This window comes from Oncorhynchus kisutch, linkage group LG16 (genome assembly GCF_002021735.2).
Source record: "Oncorhynchus kisutch isolate 150728-3 linkage group LG16, Okis_V2, whole genome shotgun sequence".
In the NCBI taxonomy this organism is placed as follows: Eukaryota; Metazoa; Chordata; class Actinopteri; order Salmoniformes; family Salmonidae; genus Oncorhynchus; species Oncorhynchus kisutch.
In genome coordinates this window covers 27,250,224-27,262,819 of record NC_034189.2, presented here as the reverse complement: position 1 = coordinate 27,262,819, position 12,596 = coordinate 27,250,224, and the positions used below count along the sequence as shown (strand labels likewise).

The following is a 12,596-nucleotide window of genomic DNA, read 5'->3' as shown; positions in this document are numbered from 1 at the left end:
GAAATGTGTCTTCCGCATTTAACTCAACCCTTCTGAATCAGAGAGGTGCGGGGGGCTGCCTTAATCGACATTACACGTCTTCTGTGCCCGGGGAACTGTGGGTTAACTGCCTTGCTCAGGGGCAGAACGACAGATTTCTACCTTGTCAGCTCGGGGATTCGATCCAGCAACCTTTCGGTTACTGGCCCAACGCTCCTACCGCCAGGCTCATAAGCCACTTCTTAAAAAAAGGAAGACATTTACTACCTTCACTCTTAGATAAAGCACTCTTACACTGACATACACACAGACAACAGCACATGAAAAGTATTATACACCTCACTTGCAATACTACAACTTAACTCTGTAGAATACATTGACTAGCTTGACTGTGATACTGCGGGTCCTCTGATGTGCTGACTGTGTCTCCACCAGGTGGTGGAGGATGGATATGAGTTCTTTGCCAAGCGGCAGCTGGTGACTCTGTTCTCAGCTCCTAACTACTGTGGAGAGTTTGACAACGCCGGCGGCATGATGAGCGTTGACGAGACCCTGATGTGCTCCTTCCAGGTAAAAGCAGCGTCATTGGCATCACTGACAACCGCAGCTGGTTTCCGTCTGTATGGAGTACGATTGGTGTGGATGTAAAATCAGAGACACCGACTACGAACATTCTCATAAGTCCCTAAAATGTATCATTCCACACAGTGAAGTTTGTACACCGTTTAAGCAATAAGCCTCTTGTCCATTCTATATCGTGACTATATCACGACTATCACTCGGATACACCTGGGGCCCGAACTACCCTTAGGTGTGATATAATTATACTGTTTAGTCTCTTATTGTGTCTATTAGTATTAATGATTCACCAAACATATTAAAGAAGAATTAGGTACAATTATACAGGTGGTATATGCCTTTGATTGGGATTTAGGTGTATGATCCATGTATCTGTCCTTGTCCACTACAACTGTGCAGATCCTGAAGCCGTCTGAGAAGAAGGCCAAGTATCAGTACGGAGGGATGACTTCCGGCCGACCCGTCACCCCGCCCCGCACAGCCGTCCCGCCAAAGAAACGGTGAACGTGGGCGCGAGGAAGGAGATGAGCGGACGTCGTGGATGAGCGATGGTCCCTCATCCGCTTTCCACGAGAGAAACACTTGTCAGAGAAAGTAGATAAAACCCAAAGCAAAGTTTGATTTTATGCCCCCCCCCCCGTTTTTCATTTTAATTCCCCTCTGAACTTTTGTCACGCACCGCTCTCCTGCCAAAGGCTTTTTTAGCAACTGTGTAACCAACCACACTTGTTTTTTTTAAGTAGTTTTTTCTTCTTGCGTTTTTGGGCTTATGGCAGAATGACCGGCTACTAGCTCCAGTTGAGCATTTCATTCCTATCCAGTAAGAACAGGTGTTAATGACGACTGCTGGGTTTTCAATAAAAAAATGAGGAATAAACCTTATTACATGGTCTGTTTTTTAAATATTTTTTTATTGATAGTGCCTTCCATCCTTGTTTGTTTCGATGTCCACTCAAGTACTAAACAAAGACATGAACCAAAATCTAAAAACAATCCATTTAATGTCATCAGAAACTATCCCAACAGCAAGTCAAATTCCTCAACACAGAATAACTACGCTAATGCATGCATATACACACAGAGCCACGATTCCCTTCGCTGTGGTAGCGCACGTTAAATGTTTGTTGCCCAATCATACAGTACGATCCTGACAGATCAAATCCCTGCTCACAGCCACCGCCTAACAAACTGATTGGCATGATTGTGGCGCCATAAAACAAGCTGAAATTGTATTAAAACACTGTACAGTAACATGTATGTAACAATGGCATTTATATTCCTGAGAAGACTCTCTTCTCATAACCGGGGTCTCAAAAACCACGTTACGGCTTAGTGCCTAAAGTACTTTTACAACAGGTATTATTTTAACTATCTACAACTAATAATTGAATCACTATTCCCTCGATCTGGTCTCGCTTCCTAAAGAAGAGGTTACTCAAAAGTATGTCGGACTCTTGGCCTTTGCTATATTTCAGTCTTTCCTACTCAAGTAATGTGTTATTACGCAACTCTATGCTGTCAACGGTGATCCACAGTATGTCGACAATCCCATGTTAAATCATTCAGACAAGCTCATGACCCCGAGTCCTGACAGAAATAAGTCATAGCAAATGGTTTCCCGATTCTCCACCATTTTCCTGAAGTGTACACTTGCACACTCCTCGCCATGGATTTAAAAACATTGGTTGGAGGGATTTTCCACTTTCCACTACTGTTAACGCCAATGCAAGAAAGTGCACACTTTGGGAGATGTATGGAGAATTGGGGTGTATTCAAACAGGCCATTGTCTACATCAGCCCTTCTGAAACCAAACGGCTGTTTCACTCAACAACACTTTATGCACAGGTACCTAATTTATGACTTAGTTCACTCCATTCCGAAAACTCACTCATACACCTTGATCAAATCAGAATGAAGAGATTCTCCGGTACTTTTGTATACCTTTTAGCTAGTAGTTGTGAAAGTAGCGCTCAATGAGCCAAAAGCAGTTCCCGAAAATTGCGTACCACGTCACGTGCAGATATGTGCCCCACGTCATGGCTCTCCCTCTGCTGTGTGTGCATCTTGCTAGCTGTCACTCGAATGGCGAGCTGAAGCTCATTGGCTCTAACTCGAATTGCTAGGGTGGCCCAACGCGGGGGAAAATGTAGGGAAAATGAAACAGCTTCTAGAGAAGGTGGCATTCAAACTACGGATTTAGTTGCAAATTGAGGTAAAACAGTAATTCTGCTCATAGACTACGCATGTATAAACTACACCTTGGCACAGCCCAAAGTGGAAGGTTAAAAAAAACACTTAGAAGTCACACGTTCCAGAGCATTAAACAATAAAACGATGGAGAATAAAATGAGAGTAATGGAGAGTCTAGAAACCAAAAAAAAGCAAACACACAAAAAATGGTTCATGCAATAGTTTGTAAGTTTCTAATGATTGCGTTCATTTCTAGAAGAAAATTGTAATGGGCAAAAATAAATACATTTATAGTCCTAAAAATCTATAGCTTGAAAGCCCAGTTTTAGAAAATAAAGTGATTTGTTGTCATTTGTGTTCTTGGCACTCTTTATACTGGCAGTTTATAAATGTAAAATCTGACTCCAAGTCAGTCATCGTGGCCATGACACATTCAAGAAATGAAAATCGCCAGGGAATTGTCTCGAATTGTGATTTTGTGTTATGGTAATATCTTAAAATGTAAGGCCCTATAATGGCCTACTGCAATGCAGTTTAGCTAGTACTCCCACTGTCTGTGTGACACTCTATGAAGTATGAAGCTCACAGATTGGCAGATACAGACACCTTGCCCAGAGCCAACGCCTCAAACAAAGGCAGCTAGCAGCCATTCTAGTTTGTGATCCTACTTCAAACACTATAGTTTACTCTAGTAAATGAAGAACAGCGAAACAAAACCGTTACTTTAAATCCAACCTCATCAACACTACAGAATAGCTGCCACTTTTTTCGTGGTCATTGTCAGAAGTTAAACATTTAATTACATAGGGACAAACACACCCTGCTTACGACAAAGCACGAAGCCTGGGTCTTTCCTTTTTGAAAAAGCTGGAACAGCACGCCTTTGTACACCACATCTAAGGCAAAACTATTATTTAAACAAAGTGACTAGGTAGGTTGGCCAAGCGGAATGGTGTTAAGGTCAGACTCAATGCTACCCTTAGAACAAGAGGACAGGAATGGGTTAGGAATATGGTTAGGCTCCCATAACCCGCCTGTCCTCGTAAAAATAAATCAAAACAGAAGCTGCTTGGCTAACAGGGGGCTGGAGTGGTCCTATCAAACATATTTTGTTTCTAAAAGAAACAGTCCTACTGGGCCATTATCCTCACGTAAACAGGAAGTGAGTCAGACATGGGCCAATCGGATGACTGCGACACCTAGGTCAGGTGGTGGGAAACGATGAGTCACAGATCAAAAGGTAACATAATTGAGCAGACGCGATAATCTTATAACGTGGAATGGTGAATAGTTTTTTTTTATCTGTACATGACATCTGTTTCACTCTACTGAACACGCCATAGGTGCTCCTCTCCACTCCAACGGGCTAAAAGGTTAGGAATGTGCTGATGTCGACAGACTAATGTCCATGTTTTCTGTGTAACGTGGTAACTTTGTTCTGATGTGTAAATAAAACCGAAATATACGTTTTAAATCAAATAAAATGCTTAGTTGAAAAGAATAAGTAAATCAACTTCAGAGCCGGTAGCCGTATGATTTGCTCTGCCGTTTCTAGGCAGGATTATAATATAATGGAACTACTTAATGTAACAATACATTAGCTCTCCAAACACTCACACAGCTACAGTACTTGGCCTCAAGTTAACGCCTTACATAAAAAAGCTCTAAAGCTAAGAAAACAAATAACTTTATACAAAAACACAAAAGAAATCCTTAAAATGGTCCAACTCAAAAATAACGAAAACAACCCAAGTTTAGAGCGGTCTGGCACTGACTGTGTCCATTATTCCGAGAGGCAACCAGTGATGCATTCTTATCACTGTAAACCACTTGTTCAGTAGGTAGCTAGCATTCATGTCGCATTATTCCCTTAAAGCCGGCTCCTAAGGCCATTCTCTCAGTTATTTCAGTGAGTATAGTATATGTATGTGGCAGATGGAGAGGTAATACTCAAATCCCTTGTATAATATCTATTGTGGTCAGTACCAAATTCATTTTTTGGATGCAGGCTTTATATGCAGGCAGCTCTATATTCCCAGCCTAGGTCCTTCTAGGTATTAAAAAAATATGGCATTTGGTGGCAGTGGTCGCTAAATTTATGAATGGCCATGGAGGCGACCGTCGTTCGAAACAGGGACTGGCGACGGATGGTGGTGGGGTCCCTCTGGTGTGCCTGTCTAGACCAGTAGACGCAGCAGGAAAGAAAAGCCAGCCCCGATGGAGAGGCCCAGGCCCAGGAAGAAAGTCATCAGGGCCCCAGCCGTCTCTGCATCTTTGGACGCCACCAGCCTGGGAGGACAGAGAGAAAAGGGTTACAGAGATGTAGAAATAGACGATGATGCATACTGACAGATGTGATGATGAGCCAGGCGGCATACACATAGATACAGTATGCAGGTACAGTGAAATGTCCTTCTTGCCCAACAATGCAGTAATCCGTATCAGTAGACTATTTAATAAAGTGAAGTAGAACAAAAACACAATAGAAATAAGAACACAAGAAAGTAAGTCAGCTATATACACATGGTCAGTTCCAATACCATATTTACAATGGGCAGGGATACTGGAGTGATGGAGGTAGATATGTATACGGGTAAGGTGAAGAGGCATCAGGATATAAGATAAACAGAGTAGCAGCAGCGTATATGATGATTGTATGTACAGTACCAGTCCAAAGTGTGGACAACTACTCATTCAAGGGTTTTTCTTTCAAATATAATTTTTCATATTTTCTACATTGTACAATAATAGTGAAGACATCAAACTATGAAATAACATATGGAATCATGTAGTAACCAAAAAAAGTGTTAAACAAACCAAAATATATTTTATATTTGAGATAAGTAGCCACTCTTTGCCTTTGACAGCTTTGCAAACTCTTGGCATTCTCGTTTCCAACAGTCTTGAAGTAGTTCCCACGTATGCTGAGCACTTGTTGGTTGCTTTTCCTTCGCTCTGAGGTCCAACTCATCCCAAACCATCTCAATTAGGTTGAGGTCAGGTGATTGTGGAGGCCATCGCTCTCCTTCTTGGTCAAATAGCACTTACACAGCCTGGAGGGGTGTTTGGTCATTGTCCAGTTGAAAAACAAATGATAGTTCCACTAAGCGCAAACCAGATGGGATGGCATATCGCTGCAGAATGCTGTGGTAGCCGTGCTGGTTAAGTGTGCCTTGAATTCTAAATAAATCACTGACAGTGTCGCCAGCAAAGCACCTCCACGCTTCACGTGGGAACCATACATGCAGAGATCATCCGTCCGATCACCTGCTCTGCGTCTCACAAAGACATCTGGACATATCAGACCAAAGGACAGATTTCCACCGGTCCATGTCCATTGCTCGTGTTTCTTGGCCCAATCAAGTCTCTTCTTCTTATTGGTGTCCTTTAGTACTGGTTTCTTTGCTGTAATTCAACCATGAAGGCCTGATTTACGTCCCTCCTCCTTCTTAGCTGTTCTTGCCATGATATGGACTTGGTATTTTACCAAATAGGCCTATCTTCTGAATTACCACCCCTACCTTGTCACAACACAACTGATTGGCTCAAATGTATTAAGGAAAGAAATTCCACAAATTAACTTTTAAAAAGGCACATCTGTTAATTGAAATGCATTCCAGGTGACTACCTCATGAAGCTGGTTGAGAGAATGCTAAGAGTGTGCAAATCAAGGAAAACGGTGGCTACTTTGAAGAATCTCAAATATGAAATGTATTTTGATTTGTTTAACACTTTTTTGGTTACTACATGATTCCATCTGTGTTATTTCATAGTTTTGATGTCTTCACTATTATTCTACAATGTAGAAAATATGAAAAATAAAGAAAAACCCTTGAATGAGTAGGTGTCCAAACTTTTTACTGGTACTGTATGTGAGTGTGTAGTCAGTACATGGTTCTGGTTTTACAGGAAGTAAACACAGAAGTTGGCCTGAGATAGAAAATGTCATTTCAGAAGAAGAGTGTGTATGTGTGGGGGCTGGGTTTCTACTAAGCTAACATATGGAATTGTTTTAAGATGGTCATGGTGTCAATACAGACCCGGGTTCGACACCAGGCTGTGTCACAGCCAGTCGCGAGTGGGAGACCCATGAGGCGGCGCACAATTGGCCGAGCTTCGTCCGGGTTAGGGGAGGGTTTGGCCAGCCAGGATGTCTTTGTTCAGCTGAACGGTGTTTACTCCGACACATTAGTGCGGCTGGCTTCCGGGTTAAGCGAGCAGTGTGTCAAGAAGCAATTCGACTTGGCGGGCTCGTGTTTTGGAGGATTCTTGGCTCTCAACCATCGCCTCTCCCGAGTCCATACGGGAGTTGCACCGATGGGACAAGACTGTAACTTTTAAAAAATAAAACATTTAAAAACATCGCTGAATTAAATAAAATATTTGATAAAACATTGAATTTGGCCTTACTGCTATTAGCGATTAGAAACACATTGAATAACATTACATGGCAAAACAGATGTATCAAAAAGGAGTTTGTTTTGAAGCGTCTGTCCTATATAGAGTGTATATTCCTGATCTTTCTTATATCTATATGACCAAAAGTATGTGGAAATCTGCTTGTCGAAGTTTTCATTCCAAAATCATGGACATTAATATAGAGTTGGTCCCCCATTTCCTGCTGTAACAGCCTTCTGGGAAGGCTTTCCACTAGATGTTGGAACATTGCTGTTGGGACTTTCTTCCATTCAGCCACAAGAGCATTAGTGAGGTCGGTCGAGCACTGATGTTGGGCGAGTAGGACTGGCTCGCAGCCTGCGTTCCAATTCATCCCAAAGACGTTCGATGGGGTTGAGATCAGGGCTCTGTGCAGGCCAGTCTAGTTCTTCCACACCGATCTCGACAAACCATTTCTATATGGAGCTCGCTTTGTGCATATTAGTTTGTAGGCCAAACCGTTCAGACACTACAGATGTTTTCGTGAGAAGACCCATTTTCGCTATGACTCCTAGTCTGACAAACACTGCTGTAGCTCAGCCACCTTCAACCGTGGATGTGGAAGACCGACATCAGCGGATTGAGACACAGCCCACGCAAAAAAAAGACGGATTTTGACGGGAACTTTGCTATTATTAGAATAAGTCAACAGAGTGACATGCCAGAGAGAGAGATTCTGTGTAAACAAGCCATGGAAATGAGATTGAAGGAGCTAATATGTGCACAACTGGCGTATTGTTACGACAGTGGACTGTCACGTACGGAGCGTGCACGTGTGCTTGTCCTATTTCACACGTTACCAAGTGTGTGATTTAAATGTTTTTTTTTTTGCATATCCCACTCTCCCTGAGACACCCTTAGAGAGTAGGGTCACAGCCAGGGTTTACCATTATGAACGGCACACCTGGAGCAATTAGTTAAGTGCCTAGCTCAAGGGCACATCGGCATGATCTCTCGCCTTGTCTGCGCGGGGACTTGAACCAGCGGCCCTAACCGCTAGGCTACCTGCCGGGTAAGCTGCCGCCGTGTGTGTGTGTTACTTCTACTCACTGTGGGGCGTAGGACATGGACAGGCAGACGCAGTAGCCGCTGGAGAGGGAGAAGAGTATCATGATGAAGGCGAAGGCAGCGTCGTGGGAGAAGAGAACGGGGAGGTAGGAGCGGCTCTGGACGTTACAGAGCATCAGCAGGGGAACAAACACCACCCTGGAGACCACCAGCACCGGGAACAGACGACTCTCCTTGGGAGGCTGTGGAACAAACAAAGAGAAATGTTACTGGTAAGACAAAGTAATAATAACAACTAAATGTAATACGAGTAATAACTGAAGCTTTCGTGCAGGGGTAGAAAGTGAGAGAATTTCAATTTGTAGAGGATTATAAAAACCCTGAGAAGCTTGGAAAAATGTTACAGAAATCTAATCCATCGTGATCCTATCAAGTGTGTAATAAAATGACAATCCACACAGATCAAATTAATCAGAAACCTACCCATTGGAACAGGGTGGTGACGGTTCTACCGATCCAGTCACACACGTTGAAGATGAGGAAGCAACACACAGAGATGAAATAGGACTCTGATAGGGAGAAAGAGGTGGTTAATAGGTGGTTTTAAGTCTCATGACATGCATACAGTATACAAAATGGTGCTATATAGAACCTAAAAGGGTTCTACCTCGAACGAGAAAGGGTTCTCTTATGGAGACAGCCGAAGAACCCTTTTGAAACATATTTATCAAAGAGAGTATACATACCCCATTTCCCAGGGTATATGGTTTTGACGTCCACAGTGATGGCAGGAAACACAGCGAGAGTGACGGTGAAGACAAAAACCACACAGAACGCCATCACCCATATCTGAAGAGAGACAGGGACAAGGTAAAAAATATGGTGGAAATATTTAGTCCATGCTTACACTACTTCAAAATGCATGTAGGGGAGTGAACAAGTGTACACTTTGAGAAAAGGGTAGGGAATTGGACCGCAACTATAGACCAGAGCCATATATAAATAAAATATATAAAATTAAAAATTATATAAACTCAGCAAAAAAATAAATGTCCTCTCACTGTCAACTGCGTTTATTTTCAGCAAACTTACCCTCTTGGTGTTAGGCGCTATTTTAATTTTTGGATGAAAAACGTTCCCGTTTTAAACAAGATATTTTGTCACGAAAAGATGCACGACTATGCATATAATTGACAGTTTTGGATAGAAGGATAGAAAACACTCTGACGTTTCCAAAACTGCAAAGATATTGTCTGTGAGTGCAACAGAACTGATGTTACAGGCAGATAAAATCCAACCAGGAAGTGCCGCATTTTTTGAAACCGCCTCATGCCAATGACTCCTTATATGGCTGTGAATGAGCTGCGAATGAGCTTACGTTTTCTACGTATTCCCCAAGGTGTCTACAGCATTGTGACGTCTTTTTGCGCATTTCCGTTGAAGAATAGCCGTAAGGGACCATATTTATAGCAAGTGGTCACATGGTGTCTCCCGCAGAAAATCTTGCGTAAAATACTGAGGTAGCCATTTTTCCAATAGCTTCTTATGAGAAACCAATTGCCTCTACGGATATATATGTTAAAAACACCTTGAGGATTGATCCTAAACAACGTTTGCCGTGTTTCTGTCGATATTATGGAGCTAATTTGGAAAAAAGTTTGGCGTTGTAGTGGTAGCATTATCCGGTGGATTTCTCAGCCAAGCATGATGAACAAACGGGAGCTATTTCGCCTACAAAAATAATATTTTTGGAAAAAAGGAACATTTGCTATCTTACTGGGAGTCTCCTGAGTGAAAACATCCGAAGTTCTTCAAAGGTAAATGATTTAATTTGGTTGCTTTTCTTATTTTCGTGAAAATGTTGCCTGCTGCTAGCAGAGCTTAGCATAGCATTATGCCATGATAAACTTACACAAATGCTTGTCTAGCGTTGGCTGTAACGCATATTTTGAAAATCTGAAATGAGAGTGTGATTAACAAAAGGCTAAGCTTGTGTTTGAATATATTTCATTTGCGATTTTCAAGAATAGGAAAAGTTTCTAGGGGTATTTATGTCCGCTGCGTTATGCTAATTTGTTTGAGGCTATGATTACGCTCCCGGATCCGGGATTGCTAGTCGCAAGAAGGTTAACATGTGTAAATATTTGTATGAACATAAGATTCATCAACTGAGACAAACTGAAAAGTTCCATAGACATGGGTCAAAAATCAAAGTAACAGTCAGTATCTGGTGTGGCCACCAGCTGCATTAACCTCGGTGTTAGGGGGCAGTATTTTCATTTTTGGGAAAAAAGGTTCCCGTTTTAAATGGGATATTTTGCCAGGAAAAGATGCTAGAATATACATATAATTGACAGCTAAGGATAGAAAGCACTAACATTTCCAAAACTGTAAAGATATTGTCTGTGAGTAAAACAGAACTGATGTTGCAGGCGAAAGCCTGAGAAAAATCCAATCCGGAAGTGCCCCAGGTTTTGAAAGCGCTGCGTTCCAATGACTCCCTATATGGCTGTGAATGTACCATCAACAAGCTTACGATTTCTACGTATTCCCCAAGGTGTCTAAAGCATTGTGACATTGTTTTACGCATTTCTGTTGAAGAATAGCCGTATGGGGGCACATTTCGTAAGTGGTCACATGGTGGCGCCGAGAGAGATTCTCGCATAAAGTGCAGAGGTATCCATTACTCCAATCGGTCCTAGAGAAAAAGGAATTGTCCCGACGGATATATTATCAAATAGATATTAGAAAAACACCTTGAGGATGGATTCTAAACAACGTTTGCTATGTTTCTGTCGATATTATGGAGCTAATGTGGAATATTTTTCGGCGTTGTGGTGACCGCAATTTCCGGGCGATTTCTCAGCCAAACGTGAAGAACAAACGGAGCTATTTCGCCTCCAAAAATAATATTTTGGGAAAAAATGAACTTTGGCTGTCTACCTGGGAGTCTCGTGAGTGAAAACATCCGAAGTTCATCAAAGGTAAACGATTTAATTTGATTGCTTTTCTGATTTCTGTGACGAGTTTGCCTGCTGCTAGCAAGGCATAATGCTATGCTAGGCTATGATAAACTTACACAAATGCTTGTCTAGCGTTGGCTGTAAAGCATATTTTGAAAATCAGGTTGATTAATGACAGGGGTGATTAACAAAAGGCTAAGCTGTGTTCCAATATATTTCACTTGTGATTTTCATGAATAGGAATATTTTCTAGGAAGTTTATGTCCATTGCGTTATGCTAATTAGTGTCAGATGATGATAACGGTTCCGTTCATGGGCTGGGCGTCACTACAGGTTAAGTACTGCAGTGCATCTCGTCCTCATGGACTGCACCAGATTTGCCAGTTCTTGCTGTGAGATGTTACCCCACTCTTCCACCAAGACACCTGCAAGTTCCCAGACATTTCTGGGGGGAATGGCGCTAACCCTGACCCTCCAATCCAAGAGGTCCCAGACGTTCTCAATGGCCATGGCAGAACACTGACATTCCTGTCTTGCAGGAAATCACGCACAGAACGAGCAGTATGGCTGGTGGCATTGTCATGCTGGAGGGTCATGTCAGGATGAGCCTGCAGGAAGGGTACCACATGAGGGAGGAGGATGTCTTCCTTGTAACACATAGCATTGACAACAAGCTCAGTCCGATGATGCTGTGACACACCGCCCCAGACCATGACGGACCCTCCACCTCCAAATCCCGCTCCAGAGTACAGGCCTCCGTGTAACTCTCATTTCTTCAACGATAAACGCGAATCCGCCATCACCCCTGGTGAGACAAAACCACGACTCGTCAGTGAAGAGCACTTTTTTCCTGTCTTGTCTGGTGCAGCGACGGTGGGTTTGTGGCTATAGGCAAAAAGAAATTGCCGGTGAACCTGTCCCGCAGGTGTGATGATCGGATATGCCGTTCCTGTGCAGGTGTTGTTATGTGTGGTCTGCCACTGCGAGGACGATCAGCTGTCCGTCCTGTCTTCCTGTAGCGCTGTCTTAGGCCCTGGGCACATCTGCAGTCCTCATGCCTACTTGCAGCATGCCTAAGGCACGTTCACGCAGATGAGCAGGGATCCTGGGCATCTTTCTTTTGGGTGTTTTTCCAGAGTCAGTAGAAAGGCCTCTTTAGTGTCCTAAGTTTTCATAACTGTGACCTTAATTGCATACCGTCTGTAAGCTGTTAGTGTCTTAACAACCGTTCCACAGGTGCATGTTCATTTATTTTTCATGGTTCATTGAACAAGCATGGGAAACAGTGTTTAAACCCTTTACAATGAAGATCTGTGAAGTTAATTTGATTTTAAGAATTATATTTGAAAGACAGGGTTCTGAAAAGGGGACATTTCTTTTTTGCTGAGATATATATATATATATATATATCACACACACACAGCTGAGTAATAAAAGAG

The 12,596-nt window shown here is 42.5% G+C and overlaps 2 protein-coding genes across 4 annotated transcripts in view; one reads left to right on the top strand and one right to left on the bottom strand.

Moving 5' to 3' along the window:
- The window catches only part of LOC109906577 (serine/threonine-protein phosphatase PP1-beta catalytic subunit), a 33,411-nt gene extending 31,971 nt beyond the window's left edge, over nt 1–1,440 (top strand). Inside the window, exons 7-8 of the mRNA XM_031792160.1 lie at nt 415–549; nt 958–1,440. Coding sequence (XP_031648020.1) covers nt 415–549; nt 958–1,062 — 240 coding nt within the window. The 3' untranslated portion in view covers nt 1,063–1,440. The remainder of the gene's footprint in view (nt 1–414; nt 550–957) is intronic.
- Nucleotides 1,441–1,448: 8 nt separating this feature from the next.
- Nucleotides 1,449–12,596, bottom strand: part of LOC109906576 (equilibrative nucleoside transporter 2) — a 29,164-nt gene continuing 18,016 nt past the window's right edge. For 2 of the 3 annotated variants that reach the window (XM_020504335.2, XM_031792157.1), the window contains exons 10-13: nt 8,941–9,043; nt 8,678–8,763; nt 8,237–8,436; nt 1,449–5,038 (exon numbers count right to left, since the gene is read on the bottom strand). In XM_020504335.2, the coding sequence (XP_020359924.2) occupies nt 4,927–5,038; nt 8,237–8,436; nt 8,678–8,763; nt 8,941–9,043 (501 nt within the window). In that variant the 3' untranslated portion in view covers nt 1,449–4,926. Of the gene's footprint in view, nt 5,039–6,799; nt 7,084–8,236; nt 8,437–8,677; nt 8,764–8,940; nt 9,044–12,596 lie in introns of those variants that run through there. The other variant, XM_031792158.1, reaches the window with a different exon arrangement.